The sequence below is a fragment of the Dermochelys coriacea genome, chromosome 2 (assembly GCF_009764565.3).
Source record: "Dermochelys coriacea isolate rDerCor1 chromosome 2, rDerCor1.pri.v4, whole genome shotgun sequence".
Classification (NCBI taxonomy): domain Eukaryota; kingdom Metazoa; phylum Chordata; order Testudines; family Dermochelyidae; genus Dermochelys; species Dermochelys coriacea.
In genome coordinates, this window is record NC_050069.1 from 165,019,005 (window position 1) to 165,034,610 (window position 15,606).

The window sequence follows — 15,606 nt, forward strand, 5'->3', positions numbered from 1 at the left end:
ATTTGTAGTTTTCCCTTCCTTCATTAATTAATGTAATTCATGTTATGTATATTATTTCCAGGCAACAGAAACATTTTCATTTTCACTTCATAGGCATAAAGAAATGTAATGAAGAGTATGAAAGAACAATGGCTAGCCACCTACAGAAAGGGGAAAAAAAAAGATACCTCTTTAGCCATAGGAGGAAGAGTTCTTGAGTGAATCATTGTAGAAATTTCACTTGACTAAAACTCATCATTAAAAGAAAATCTTCCAGGAGCACATTCTGATTTTTTTTTCTCTTGACCTTGCTTGCATGCAGTATTTGCCTAGAGACATTTTACATTCTCTGATGATAAAATCATTTCATCCTCAATAAACATAATAAATTAAAAGGGCTTTCAGCCACCAGACTACAACATAGCATACACACAAGTAAAATAATTCATTGTTCAGAGACCATAACAAATTTTAATGTGCATTTTACAGAGTAAACAGAGGGCTGCATTGTCATCTGCAAGGGGTCAAACCAGTGGAAGTGAAAGCATGTATTACAAAATCCACACAGTACTGAATTACAAATTAAAAAATAATGCTTCATCAAAAAAGGAAAGAAAAATGTCTGTTGGTGGCACGACATATAGATAATATTAAAAACTGTCTTGCATGAGGACCAGGGTATGTCTACTGTGAAGTTATATCACACATACTGTAAGCAATTTACAGAATTGAAGTTAGTTTTGCATATACAGGAGTTGCAAAATTAGAGAAAACACATCGAAATATAGAACACACACAAAAAAAATTTATTTATATAACCACCACACAGTCAGTAGGAGTTGGCCTAAGTCAGCAACTGCCACCATTGGACAAGAAACAAACCAAGAGAAAAGGGAGGAAAAGGAAGGGGGGGGGGAAAGGAAAAAATTCAAAAAAGTGAAGAAAATAACCCCTTCAATAGTGCTTCTTGCTTGTCTTCAAAAACAATGTCCTCTAGTCTTGTTAGTTGCTTTGCAATGTTGGTATTTTTGTTTTGCATTTCCCACCCCGACAAAAAAATAAGCTTTTCATCAAAGTTTCTGAGGTGTTTTTTGTCATCAGCGGTGATGCTGAGTCATTTTGTTTTCTTGGGATTTTTTGTTGGTTTTATTTATTTATTTTTGGTCACTGTTTGCCTCATGGCTGTAACAGTTCTTTCAAAAAAGGAAACCAAATATCATCCAGCGTGAATTTGTTTAATACTGATGACTTGAAAGCCAACCCCTGAGCAGTCAAGGATATGATGCTTCTACTTACTGAAAGAAAAGGAAACTAGGTTTTGCAGTTACAAAATGTCCCATTACATCACACCAGTTCTCTTCAAATAAATGATCAGTGATACAGCAAAGAAAATAATATAGATCAAGAAAATGTGGTATCCTCTTCATATATATATTTATATGTTTAAACAATATATATATTTGTTTGTTTTTGTTTTTTGTACTTCCTGAAGGTGCTCCATGTGTAGAGAATTAGAGTACATTGGGTGCAGAGTGGTGGTTGGAGGTTAGGGTCAACTTTGCTGTCCGCTCCGTGGATTTTACAGGCGATTTGCTCTTTGCTTTAAGAAGAGAAAGTGATATTGGAAAAAGTCAGCACTTTTAGATTAAAGCAAAGCACCCTTCACAAAGCCACAAACAAGAAGCAGGACAGAAAGTCCATGGCTTGTAGCTATCCTCGCACCTGCGGAAGAAGTTATAAGATATTCGCTCATCTTGCAGATTTCCAATGCTCCTTATAAGGCTGTTTAAACACATACATTTTATATATTTAATTAGCTCGCCAGCTTGGCTCTGGTGCCCATGAATGTCTTGGCATGCACTGCAAATAACAACACATACAAAGTATTTCAGTCCCAGGGAGGTTTTTTTTTTTGTATGTCTTTTTAAACAATGTAATCTAATTATGATATACAGAAAGAAACAAATCTAAACACCTTCCACCTCAAAGCATTCCTTACAAAATAATTTCTAAAGTTGCTCTGTAATGAGAGTATTTTCCTACTAACAAAGCAGTCTATTGGTGACAGCAAAATATTTGCTTGCAAAATAAAAGCAATGCTAAGGAACCTGGGAGAATGGCAGTGCAGTGTAAGGGAAAAAATGTATGCTAAACTGTTTGGAGTATATTTATTTTTGAGTAAACAGATCTTCTGGTGTTTTGTTTTTTTCTCTTCAGAAACCTAAAAGAATTATGTTTAAACTGTGGCACTAGATTTAATGAAGATTCCTTAGAACTATGCTAATTAAAATTGAAAAGGTGGCATAGCAAGTATTTTGGAGTTCTAGATGTCTGACATGCTAGGTGTTAAAGTGTGAGACCACTGCTGTACATCATAAATACATAAAGGACTTGCATTACTTTAGGGGAAAGTTGTAAACTGAATGTGGCCATACTCTTCATTAAAGTTCTGTTTATAAAGGGTTAATAAATGATTGATTAGATGTTACAAATACAATCAGCATGTGTTTATAGATGGTGGTCAGGTCATCTGTAGATAGCGCTGTCAATGCTTATAAAAAACTTGTTGTGGTTTTGAACCCTAATAACTGATTTAACATTGAGGAAAACATCTACTAATCCTTTATAACTTATCTACATATTGAACTTCAACATCAGGTCTGACCCTGAATTTTCTTACCACAAAAAAGTGCACATATGACTTCATAAAGCTATAATATGCATTATTAGAAGACAAAGGAAGTTAGTGATATCAAAGATGCTAGGACAAGTGGGTTTTTTCCCCTTCAGTTTACAGATGTCTGTCCAGTTAAATATCTGTCCTCTTTTGCCTAGATAATATAGTTTTAGGTAAAGCTAAAAATATTTGCTTTCCTTTCCCTGTTAGAATGGAGATCAAATTAAATTCCAGATCGCAATATACTGCCTCCTTTTGCAAAAAAAAAAAAAAATGTGTGGCTCATTGTACATGGAATTAATATGAGTAATTGGCCGAACTGTAACTTTTATAGACAGAAGTTGCCATTACAAGGATTTTTACCCACTGTAAACACATGAGGCTATCTGAACTAACTGAGGTATTGAAAATACCCCTGTAGGGGTAGAACAAATGAGGACTTTGTAATGATACCCACTGCAGTTCATAAATGGGATTTTCAAGGGAGCTAAGGAACCTGTGTGCCCAACTCGAATTGAAAGTTAGAGGGAGTTGAGAACATAAGAACGGCCATACTGGGTTAAACCAAAGGTCCGTCTAGCCCAGTATCCTGTCTTCCAACAGTGGCCAATGCCAGGTGCCCCAGAGGGAATGAACAGAACAGGTAATCATCAAGTAATCTATCCCCTGTCTCCCATTCCCAACTTCTGGCAAACAGAGGCTAGTGACACCATTCCTCCCCATCCCTGGCTAATAGCCATTGGTGGACCTATCCTCCATGAATTTATAGAGTACTTTTTTGAACCCTGTTATAGTTTTGGCCTTTACAACATCCTCTGGCAAGGCGTTCCACAGGTTGACTGTGTGTTTGTGTGAAAAAATACTTATTTTTGCATGCAGTATTCAAGATGTGGGTGTACCATGAATTTAAATAGAGTCAGTATGATATTTTCTGTCTGATTACTTATCCCTTTCTTAATGATTCCCAACATTCTGTTAGCTTTTTTGGACTGACGTTGCACATTGAGTGGATGTCTTCAGACAACTATCCACAATGACTCCAAGATCTCTTTATTGAGTGGTAGCAGCTAATTTAGACCCCATTATTTTATACGTATAGTTGGGATTATGTTTTCCAATGTGCATTACTTTGCATTTATCAGCATTGAATTTCATCTGCCATTTTATTACCCAGTCACCCCATTTTGAAAGTCCTTTTGTAGCTCTTTGCAGTCTTCCTGGGACTTAGCTATCTTGAGTAGTTGTATATCATCTGCAAACGTTGCCACCTCACTGTTTACCCCTTTTTCTAGATCATTTATGAATATGTTGAATAGGACTGGTCCCAGTACAGACCCCTGGGGGACACTAGAATTTATCTCTCTCCATTCTGAAAACTGACCATTTATTCCTACCCTTTGTTTCCTGTCTTTTAACCAGTTACTAATCCATGAGAGAACCTTCCCTCTTATCCCATGACTGCTTACTTTGCTTAAGAGCGGGTAGCCTAATTTCTTTATTCTCATTTGAAAGTCTAATGTACAGTAGAATATATTATTATCTGATATTAAGGACCTGATTCTGCACATAAGTAAATTTGCTCACAGGACTGCAATAGATGTACTTGCTCTGGATAATTGCTCACATCCACAACTGTTGACAAATTGGACCCAAACACCACTGCAACTCAGTTTTATTTGTTGCTTGTAGTATCTTATGTACATCATTTCTTTTTATCATGGAACGAACCCTTTCTTTATATTCTTTACATTATTTTAAATCAAGCTTATGGTTCATCATATTTTCAGGAGATTTCCCTCTGTTCCTTAGTTAAAGGAGGACTTTTATCTACAGTTAGACTAGCTCATGTTGTTTTTATATTTGCAACTATTTTTACTATCATTTTGTGATCTTTGTCTTATCCATAGAAATCGATTTGAATTGATTGATCAAATTCTTTAAAAAGTTATTTGAATCACACCTTCTCTACATGAGATCTACAGCACAGTTTATGCACAAATGTTCACAAATCCCATGTGGATATTTTGAACAATTATTTAATGACAACATAACTTGACAGTTTGAAAACCGTAGCATGATGTTGAAGGAAACTACTACCTTTATAAAATGAAACTGAGCTAAGTGTTTCAATTTTTGAAAAGGCAAAACTGCAATATTTGCGACCAATCTTTTCTTTTCAGTTACCATTTTGTAGAACCCAGAAATGATGATGCACTGAATAATCAGGATGACATCCTTTTCTCTCAATCATTGAATAAATGTATGCTCCAGATTATATCATTTCCAGCACACAAATTGCAGGCTCTTCTGTTTGTGGTGGGGTGGTTTTGTTTGTTTTTTCAAAGATTTTTAGATCAGGTTTTATACAGCATGTGCACGTTAAAGCTTAAGTGAGCTTATTGGGAACAATCTCAAAATTAAAATATTTCAAATTTCTTAATAAAAAGAGGCTGTAAGGAATAACTGAGGTTACTTAGTTATGTAACATGGTCATCATGGACCTGCATCAGAATCCTTAAGCATTCTCAGGGGTTGACCCTGTAGCATCCCAATGCGATATTGGAGTCTTACTTGTTATAAGTACTTTTATTTCTTTTCAAAATGCTCATCCAATCATGAAAGCCACATTCCTAGTAATATGTCCTATCAAATAAAATTGATTTCTAAGCTACAATGAATATGAGTGAGTACAAATGATGGTGAAGATTAAATGATACCTTTGAAATACTGCAGGAATCTAAATGTATTCAGATTTTTCACTGAAGCACTGAATACGTTTTTTCATTCTCATACTGGTTCAAACATCTCTCTTCCCTATTTGCGGGTAGTGGGAAGCATATACAAAGTACAGACCACATTAAAGCAATAAAACAAAAAGCAACTGTTTAAGTTTCCATCCTGTTTCTTTTGAAGTCATTAATGGAAGCTATCTTTTATTTCTCTCAATTTCTTCTTTTTATGATATGATAAAGCACTATGTAACAGAAATAGACTGCGGTGCACTTTTCAAACCCAGATCTAGATTTCCCAAAAGGTCAGGTGGGGAGGAGGGCGAAAATCTGGCCTTTTGGTTCAACACTTCATATAGACTAAAGCCAGATGCAAACTTCACATCTGGATCCAGATCCAAATGTTTCTGAAGTTCAGGGTGTTCAGATCCAGGGCTTTGGTTCAGATGGACTTCTAGTGTACATGTCTGGTCAGAGCATGAATAGCACCACTGGAACTGTGAGCACAGCAATGCTAGTTACAAACTGTTTATCTGGCTGTGGATTTCCAAACTTTATCACTCATATGCCTGCTATTTCTAAAAGGATTTTTTTTCTATAATTAACAAACTAACAGCTAAAAGAGATTTTATTGCACAACACGAGTGCTGTGTAAAGCTTGAGTATGATTGTCAGGATCCAGGATAGTGGTCTGAAGAAAGAATGGACGTGTGTGTGCATTATTGCTATATTACTAAAGAAATGCTACTTAATATGTATATGAGAGATTCTCAAACTGTGGTCTTTGAACCACTGGTGCAGAGCACTTGCTCATAATGAGAGGACAGCTGGCTGGTCACATGGTGCTCGGTCTTCCTTTTGTTCCAGCTGCTAAAGTGCATTGAAAGAAGTGAAACATACATTAAATATTTTCCTAACGTTACTTTTCCATGTAGCTAAATATTCTATTTGCCACAGACATGAGTGTGAATGGGAGGAGAAGGTTCTATGGGAAACTCTTAAAATGTGGTGCACACTATGAAAATCTTTGAGAATCCCTTTGATACAAATATGTGGTTTTATTTAAATGCCAATACAGTGGTGGGGTGTTGAATAGTGTTCCACACACTTATGAAAAATAAAAATTAACAAATTTTGGCCTTAGTGTTGAAAATAATAAACCCATCTTTAAAGCTAACATGGACAGATAAAACCTAAATGTGTACATATACTGTATACTAGTGAATGTTAATTTTATTCTGTAATTAGCATTATTGTTAGAATGTCAACATTTTAAATGTTACTTTTCAGCAGAAGGGATGATTTCAAAAGTATAACTGTAAAATACAATTGGTCAATTGGTCATGTGACTCATGCTAGGCTGACAGACCTGAAAATGAGAGTAGAGTCTCCAGCTTCCATTTGCATTCGATGAAATGAGCTGTAGCTCACGAAAGCTTATGCTCAAATAATTTTGTTAGTCTCTAAGGTGCCACAAGTACTCCTTTTCTTTTTGCGAATACAGACTAACACGGCAGCTACTCTGAAAGCTTCAATTTGGTTATTGATCATATAAAATTTTACAGACAAAGTCAGATTTTTAAAAAAATCTGTTTCTTATAATTTGTTTTTGTTTTCCCTTAAGGTTGAAAATACCAGTTATATAAAATTTTTAACTGTTTTAGCTCCTTCTACTTGCAGATGTATTTGCTCAAAGTCCCGAAAGTGCTTACTTAGCTGAGGTGTAAGGCAGTCTGCTTCTAGGAGCATGGAACTTCAACAAAATTAGTTAGATACACCCTTACAAAGAGCTAACCTCTGCAGAATGCTTAGTTACTGAGTGCCTCTCATCCTCCCAGCTGTAACTACCTTGCAGATATACAAAATTCTAATTGCCAGATCCTCTTAGAACTTTACTCACAATGAATAGTATCCTACTCCTCAGACAGTCCCATTGAATGCAGGCTGGTTAAGAATGTGGCCTTCAGGATTTGGAATGTCAGCAGAAGTCTCAGATTAGTGAGCAAAGTGCAGGTTTGGTGCTCAGAGATCAGGACTAGTACAGTTAAGTGCTAACTTTTCAGGTCATCATGTGGTCTCAATACAGATCACCTGGCTTTCAACACCACATTTGTATATACATTTATAAAGTTTTTTTTTAATTACACTGAATGCCTTGTATTCTTCTGATCATCTAAATCATAAATAGAACTGTATGAAAATGTGGCTGTTTTTATATTGCAAAAATTTATGCCAGCATTTTCTTCAGTTCACAGTTTTCAGACTTGGACCCTCCTTCACTCCTATCAGTTTTTCTTTGTGATTTGAGTTTCAAATAAGTCTAAAAGCCAAATCCAGTCAAAATTCTGCATAATTCCATGTAAAATCAATCCAGGATAATTTAATACTTGCCCTAAATTCATTCAAACTATTTATGAATCTTAAACCAGATGTATTGAAAGGTTGTCTGAGTTTCGTGTTTGTAAAGACTGGTCAAACCAGGAAGGTGCATTTAATTTCAGCTTTGATTGTATATTATTTCACAGTGTCCTGAAATGAATAAATTCCTTCTCTGTCCTCATTCTATCCATCTTTGTCCTTGTTCAACTGTGGAAATCTCAACCTTCCTATGTTTTTTCTGTCCCAATATATCAAAAAAATTTCCCATCCTTAATCAGGCCTAAAAGTGAAAAATTATAAAATTTTTCATGAATCAAAATCTGGAAAAAAATTGGTCAGGTCAAACAATCATTTTATTTTGAAAATTTCAGCACATTTCATTTTGATTTCAACCTTTGTTCATTTAAAAAAAAATCTATATGTACTGAAATTTCAAGCCAAAAGGTCACTTGGACTTGAAAAAAATATGTTTCTATATTTTTAACAATGAAATGTTTTGATATTGTGACAACTTCAAAACTTCCTTCCAATAGTTTTTATGAGAAAGGAGAACTCATCAAAACTGACCCTGGTTTGTAAACAGCTTTGGTTTCAACAACAAGGCATTTTCCAATTAAAAAAAAAAAGAAAGCATTCTTTACCAAAAAAATTCCTGACCTGTTCTATTCCTTCTCTCTCTTATGCAACTAAAATGTACACACATACTGTACTTTGAAGAAATTCGCCTTAAACGAATCTGAGAATGAATTGTATTTTGGGGAAGCAATTCTTTCTACCCTTAGCCTTCAGTGCCCATTATTAATGTATGTCTGTGAGGAGTTAAAGATTCCAGATCCTTGCCACCAGACTGTAACATTCTGGTCTGAGCTGCTGGTGGTGCTGGGCTACCTCAGCCTATAGGTGAGCTGTCCCTTCTTAAGGAACCTAGTGACTCGGGGAGCTACACAGACTGCATCATCCATTCCTGAACTTCGGGACTGGAACTGTGCACAAGATGAGTCATGAAATGGAGGAGAATCCTTGAGGGTGCCCCTTCCCTGCACACCTATCATAGAACTGGAAGGGACCTAAGGAGGTCATCTAGTCCAGTCCCCTGCACTCATGGCAGGACTAAGTATTATCTAGACCATCCCTGACAGGTGTTTGTTCAATCTGCTCTTAAAAATTCCCGATGATGGAGATTCCACAACCTCCCTAGTAAACGTATTGCAGTGCTTGAACACCCTGAGAGTTATGAAGTTTTTCCTAATGTCCAACCTAAACCTCTCTTGCTGCAATTTAAGCCCATTGCTTCTTGTCCTATCCTCAGAGGTTAAGAAGAACAATTTTTCTCCCTCCTCCTTGTAACAACCTTTTATGTACTTGAAAACTGCTATCATGTCCTCTCTCAGTCTTCTCTTCTTCAGACTAAACAAACCCAATTTTTTCAAGCTTGCCTCACCGGTCATGTTTTCTAGATCTTTAATCATTTTTGTTGCTCTTCTCTGGACTTTCTCCAATTTGTCCACATCTTTCCTGAAATGTGGTGCCCAGAACTGGACACAATACTCCAGTTGAAGCCTAATCAGCATGGAGTAGAGCAGAATAATTACTTCTCGTGTTTTGCTTACAATACTCCTGCTAATACATCAGTGTGCCCCTCCTCTGCACACCTAAGTAAGGGTCTGTCACTTTCTGACCTTTAGTGTTTTGGAAGAAGGAATAACCAGAGCATTAGTTAAATTATCAGAAAATGTTAAGGGTCGGAGCACGACAGGGACTACTCCATAAGAACTCTCCTTAAACCTCTGTGCAAGCTACCTAGACTTAGTCCAAGCCTGTAGGCGTAATCAGGTGCTCTCTGCTCACTTTATCTTTCCTTCTTCTGAATAGTGGGGCAGGTGAATGAGTAGAACTCTGGCTCTGTCTCCACAACTTGCTGGCTAGTACAGCAAAACAGTGCAAACTGATGGTGGTGTTTGCTGCTGGTAGAGGACAATAACAAATTACTGTACTCCAATCTTCGAAGCAAAGGGGAAAGCTGGGGAGGGAACTCTGCCTGCATTATGTTTCTGAGTCATGATGCCTTCCTGGGTTGGTGCCACATCTTGCTCAGAACTGTGCCTAGAATTACAATCTAGCCCCAAATTAGGAGGATTTGAAAACACTTTCAAAGGACAGAGAGAGAATACAAACATGCACAGAAAAGAATAAAATGAGATTCACTCTGCTGAAATGGAAGGAGGAGCAGAATGATCCAAAACTGGCAAGGAGAAACCTATGTAAGGGGTAATGATGAAAAGGAGCTAGAACTGATTGTGGCTAGAAAATAAGGCATCTATTTATAATCTGCTATGGCTACAAATAAGGCTAGTGCAATGCTGGGTTATAGATGCAAGACATAAAGTTAGTAGACCTCAGTGTGGCACTGCCGTGACCACACATTGAATATTACTTTCAGTTCTGTGAACATCAAAAGGAAATCAGAGAAGACCAACATAACTGACCAAAGGCTTGGAATGATTGCAGCCTTGGCGTTATTTTTGGGTTCTCCCTTGCCCTTAGCCCATGCATGGAGGCCACAATCAATCATGCTGCTTCCTCCTCCACAACATCCTAAAGATGCATCCTTTTCTTTCTACCCTTTCAAGCAAAGCTCTTGTTCATCATTCATTATTTCCCTTCTTCGCTATTGCCGTATCCTCCTAATTGGGCTTCCAGTCACACACTTCTCCCTGCCCTCTTCCAGTCCCTGTTTCCAGTCCCTACAAAATACTGTTGTTCAAACAGGTTTCAGAGTAGCAGCCGTGTTAGCCTGTATTCACAAAAAGAAAAGGAGTACTTGTGGCACCTTAGAGACTAACAAATTTATTTGAGCATAAGCTTTCATGATGCATCCGATGCATCCGATGAAGTGAGCTGTAGCTCATGAAAGCTTATGCTCAAATAAATTTGTTAGTCGCTAAGATGCCACAAGTACTCCTTTTTTTGTTGTTGTTCAAACAATCTTTCTTGCAGATCAGTTTGACTGTGTCATCCCACAGGCTCTGGCTGTGGAGTAATCTTGTAAGCGGTAGAAGCTTCATCCCTTGGGACTTGTCAGACTAGACTGGACAAAACCCCAGAAAAGATGCTGGGTGCAATTAAGTATTTGCAGGAAGATGGGCTGGACAATCTAATTGGCTGTTCCATGTCTAACATATATGATTTTATAATTCAATGTATCCATTCAGTGTTGAATCCAAAAATCACTGTTTGGCCTGTTTCATTTTAAAATGTTAATTGTTTTACACTATATTACTATTTACACATATATGACTAGGCAAGATTTTTGCCATAAGCATGACCAGGAGATCTTGACATGAAACTGTTTAATGAAAGTTCATTTACCTCGTGATACGTTGCATTCATGTGTGTTGCTGCTAATTATATGAACTCACTAGGTTCAGCACTCTGTTCAAAAACTTATGAGAAGCTTATCTAAACTTTTTTTTGGTCTGGAAATGAGGCCAGAAATCTTGCAAGGACAGATTTTCTTCCCACGAGTATACTACTACTTTGCATTTCTATAGCGCCTTCCATTTGAGAATCTCAAAGCAAATATAAAAACATGAAAGACCCCTAGCAATCCTGTGAGAAAGGTAAGTAGTAGTGTACCCACTGTACAAATTGGTACAATGAGACACAGAGAGATTACCAGCGATTTGCCTGAGTTTGTGGAAGAGTAAGGATTAGCGGTCAAGTCAATATTAGAGACCAAGTGTCCTGTCCTCAAGCCATGTACTCTAACAACAAGAATATTTTTCTCTCCCAGGTACTTATAGACTTAAGCTGTCTTGGGAAATATTGTGAGGCTAGCAGCTTGTCTACATAAACATTTAGTTTGCCACAAGCTGGAGTGTGAATCAACCCCGGCACAAGGTAATGGGTTGAGCTCATTCCAAGTTTTGAGCAAAGGATCTATTCAATTCTTGTATGCTCTACTAGTCACCACTGTGCTTCGACATGGACCTTCCAAGCTATATATTCAGTGTGTTGTCACTCTTTATTTTATCCTTCTCTTCTTGTCTGGATCTTACAACTTTCTTGACCCACTTCAGACTAACCCTTCAGAGTATGAGGTTGTGTATATTAGTAGTTCTCAGTCATGAGTAGGCATGCTCGTACTTCAGCATTTTAAGACCAATATCTGAATTCCCTTCCCTAATTTAGGGCCTGATTCTGTAATGTTTTCCTCGCACTGAATATTCTTTACTCATATGACTATTCCCATTGACTTCAACAGTCTACTTTCATGAGTAAATACTTCTCAAGCAAAGGGTTGAGCTATAAGGGGCCTTTGTATATAGGTCTCTGAAATGTCACTGCTGGTTGATCACACTGGATTCAGGAGGAGCCCAAGATCCAGTGTTGGTAAGAATAGGCACAGCAGGTTGCAGGCTCTGGTAGTTCAGCTAAAATCCTAACAATAAATTGGTAGTTACTCCTAATATTTGGAAAACATTGGCAGCATGTTCTGGGAATACTCTTATTTGATTCCTTGTGCACAGAACAGTGTTCTTCTTTGCTTCCCCATTGGGAACAGTGGTCTTAAAATATCTTCAACATTTTTTAAATGCATGATAGACAAAGGAATAAACCAGTGCTTTAATGCTGCTTGCTTACCAATGACCTAGAATTTTTTTGAACTGACATTTTTAATTTTTGACAGCTGTATGGCTGATCAGCTTGTCAAACTTTATCTTAACTAAGCATGGCTGTCACACCTTCTTATTCCTAAAGGCCAAACCCAAAATAACAATACAGCTTCTGGCTGGTTAATAGACTTTCAAATTATCCACAAAAATGTGAGTCACATTTCAAAACTTAATTGCACCAGTCTCCTTCTACTATACCATTCATCCATTCCTCAAAAAAAAAAAATTATAAAAAAAACATTAAAAAAAAAATCCTAACTAGGATTGGCCCTAATACTATCTCACAAGTGTTCCAGAAGCACTTCCATAAAAAGAACATCTGCAAAAATCAGCTTGTGTGTGTCACAGACACTGAAGAATTGTTGCTCATTATAGAGAAATCTCTGTGCTAAGTATACAAGCCACATATCACCTTTTGCATCCAGCTGGCAATGTTCAGCCTCATCTTTTAGATGTGGTTAGCCTGATTGTCCCCCTCATTTGCACTGGTGTAAATTGGAAGTAACTCCATGAAAATCCACTAGGTCGTATTGGTGTCAAAATTGAGAGATGAGAGAATCAGGCCTAGAGTGTTTCTCTCAATGTTTTAATTTCATCCTCCCACAAATTCTAAATCACTGAGCTTCTCTACCATTCCCTTTACATCTATTTTTTACTTTTTTCCCCAGGGCGATGAGGGTAGGGGTGGTTAGAACCATGGGCAGTCCTTTGCCAGTATTCTATGTGCACCTAGTGCATAGTATGGTCACCCACATATATTTTTGTATATGTTTCAAGAAATAAATAAATAAATGTGTGAGCTCTTATTTCAGCAGATGAAGATTCAGGCAGATAGAGTACTATCATATTTAAGGCCTGGTATAAATTAACATTGCTCCTTTTAAGATAATGAGCCTACATCAGCTGAGAATCAGGCCCTTAATGATTTAGTAACAGCATACTGCCTTTCCCTCAGTTCTTAATTTTTTTCCTTCTCTCCAACAAATCTTATCATTTTAATATTTTGTTCAGTGGCTCAGGGAATTGGAGGAGGGGGAATACAGTAGATCTATTGCAGTGTTCAGCAGTGTATTTTGTTTTTCATTGTGTCAATGGGTACTGCTCTTCTGCAGGTGTTAGTTCTCTGGACAGTTTCCCCAGTGACACTGTGCGTGGAAGCAACAATAGCAGCCAAGGTAATAACTACATTAGCAGCAGAAGAAACAGCAGCAACAAAATGGTTTCCTAACTGTGTTTTGGTCACTGTTGCAGAGCATGTAGAGTCTGTATGAGTTGTATCTACAATACGGTTTGTGGCCATTATCTTTCACTTTTATGTTTTAACTCTTTTCATTGTGTTAGACAGCCCTTGTTCCAGGCAAGTAGTATTTACCAATAGGTGGGGGTCAAAATTCAATGAGATGTATCATACACAAACTCTCTCTCTCTCTCTCTCTCTCTGTAGCAAATTTCAATAACAAAGTGTATCAGACGCAGTTTGTGAATGAAATGGTCAAATGAAAAAGGGAAAAAACCCCAACACCGTGTGCCCGGTGCAGAGAGAGATCCTCATATGTTCTTCAAATGACATCCAACTTTCTAAACAACCAACCAGGATTAATTATTTTTATTATAGCTACTACTCACACCCAGAGGAGGGTATCTGATGTTAGCATTGCTGTGCCTTGTGAATTATTTAGTCCAATGAAAAATCTCAGAGAATGCCTAATTACTAAGAGTGCAGTGTTTTAGAGCAGACCAGGGCTAAGCTTTCAGAGTGAATCACGTAGGAAAGATTCCATCCGGGGGGAAAAAATAACCCTGAAATAATTCCAAATAGCTGTGTTTTTTTGTCTTTCTTTCTCTTCTTTCAGTTCCCAACCAGCTTGTTATGCCTCCCCACCTAATATGAACTGGTAAAAGCCAGGATTCTCCACTCTCACCCCCAAGGCCCTGTATAACATTAAAATACATTTACAGAGGCTTACTTCTCCGTTAGCATAAGCAGATGCAGCTTTATTGACTTCAGTAGTGTTTTATCCATTTAAGCCAACAGAGAATTTGGCCCATTCATTTTACATTGTAACCTTTGTGAAGGGAGTGGGTTTTTCTATCAGAGAAAGGAAGTTCCCTGCTTCACATCCAAAACCAGGCAAAAATGCTGTGTATTTGTCAGGTAACAAATGGGATGGTTTCTGAAGCAAGGAAACCCCATCTGTTTTCTAAGAGTGTTCTATCACATGCACTGCCATTTCCAATGTCCTGGCGCAAGACACCAGACTGAGCAGCAATGAGAAGTAATTTGGATGAACAGACAAACAAAACTGCATGACCTATGTGTATTCTTCCCCGTGGTTAATTAGCAGTTGTACCAGACATGTGGAACTGAATTATTTGCTCTATGCTCCCTCTGCTAAGGCGATTTCTCAGAGGCTCCCCCATGAAATTTATCATGTTTGGCTCTGGACGCGAAGCAACCAATAGAGATTAAAGCATTTTTAAATGACTAAAAAATAAGTGATACTCTTAAGAAAGTGCATGGCAATATCTATAGCTAGTTAGGTAGATGGATCGCTAAATGTGGTATGTATGTATATAGGATAGATCTAAATATAGGTGTGTGTTGGTAAATAGTATTGTAGGCACAGAAAGGGTGAGATGAATTTCTGAGCATGGGAAGGTATTTCAAAATGAACATTTCCTTTTTCAGCTCTAGTATGGCCCCAACATACTGAGCTGACTTTAGGGGAGGCAACTACCCAGTGCTGAGCCCACAGAACAAAGCAACTGATATTACTCTCCACGCTTGCCTCAGAAAAGTAATCCTCTTGTATGGCTCAACCCTGTAAGGTGCTGAGCACTTTGGCCTACATCCAGCAATGTACTTAAGCATGTGCTTAACTTTAAAGCATGTGAATACGCTCATTGACTTCAGTGAGACTACTCAGGTGCTTAAAGTTAAACATGTGCTTATGTATTTAATGGGATCCGGTCACAGTGCTCTCCACCTGTCTGGACTGAGCCCTGTAATTACTAGAACATTTAGAAAATCACCAAATACATAGAAATGCAGTTGTTGTTGTTGTTGTTGTTGTGTACATTCTTCTCAGGTCTCAAACTGGTTATCTCTATTGGGAACGTGAGGGGTGATGAGATTTTTGTTCTATAATATTTTCTTACTGACTGG

The 15,606-nt window shown here is 37.6% G+C and overlaps 1 protein-coding gene across 5 annotated transcripts in view; it reads right to left on the reverse strand.

The window, feature by feature from the left end:
* Window positions 1–430: 430 nt before the first annotated feature.
* Window positions 431–15,606, reverse strand: part of VSTM2A (V-set and transmembrane domain containing 2A) — a 33,521-nt gene continuing 18,345 nt past the window's right edge. For 2 of the 5 annotated variants that reach the window (XM_038390961.2, XM_043508624.1), the window contains exon 5: window positions 431–1,701. In XM_038390961.2, coding sequence (XP_038246889.1) covers window positions 1,625–1,701 — 77 coding nt within the window. In that variant the 3' untranslated portion in view covers window positions 431–1,624. Of the gene's footprint in view, window positions 1,840–15,606 lie in introns of all 5 variants that reach the window. The other 3 variants (XM_038390960.2, XM_043508623.1, XM_038390963.2) reach the window with 2 other exon arrangements.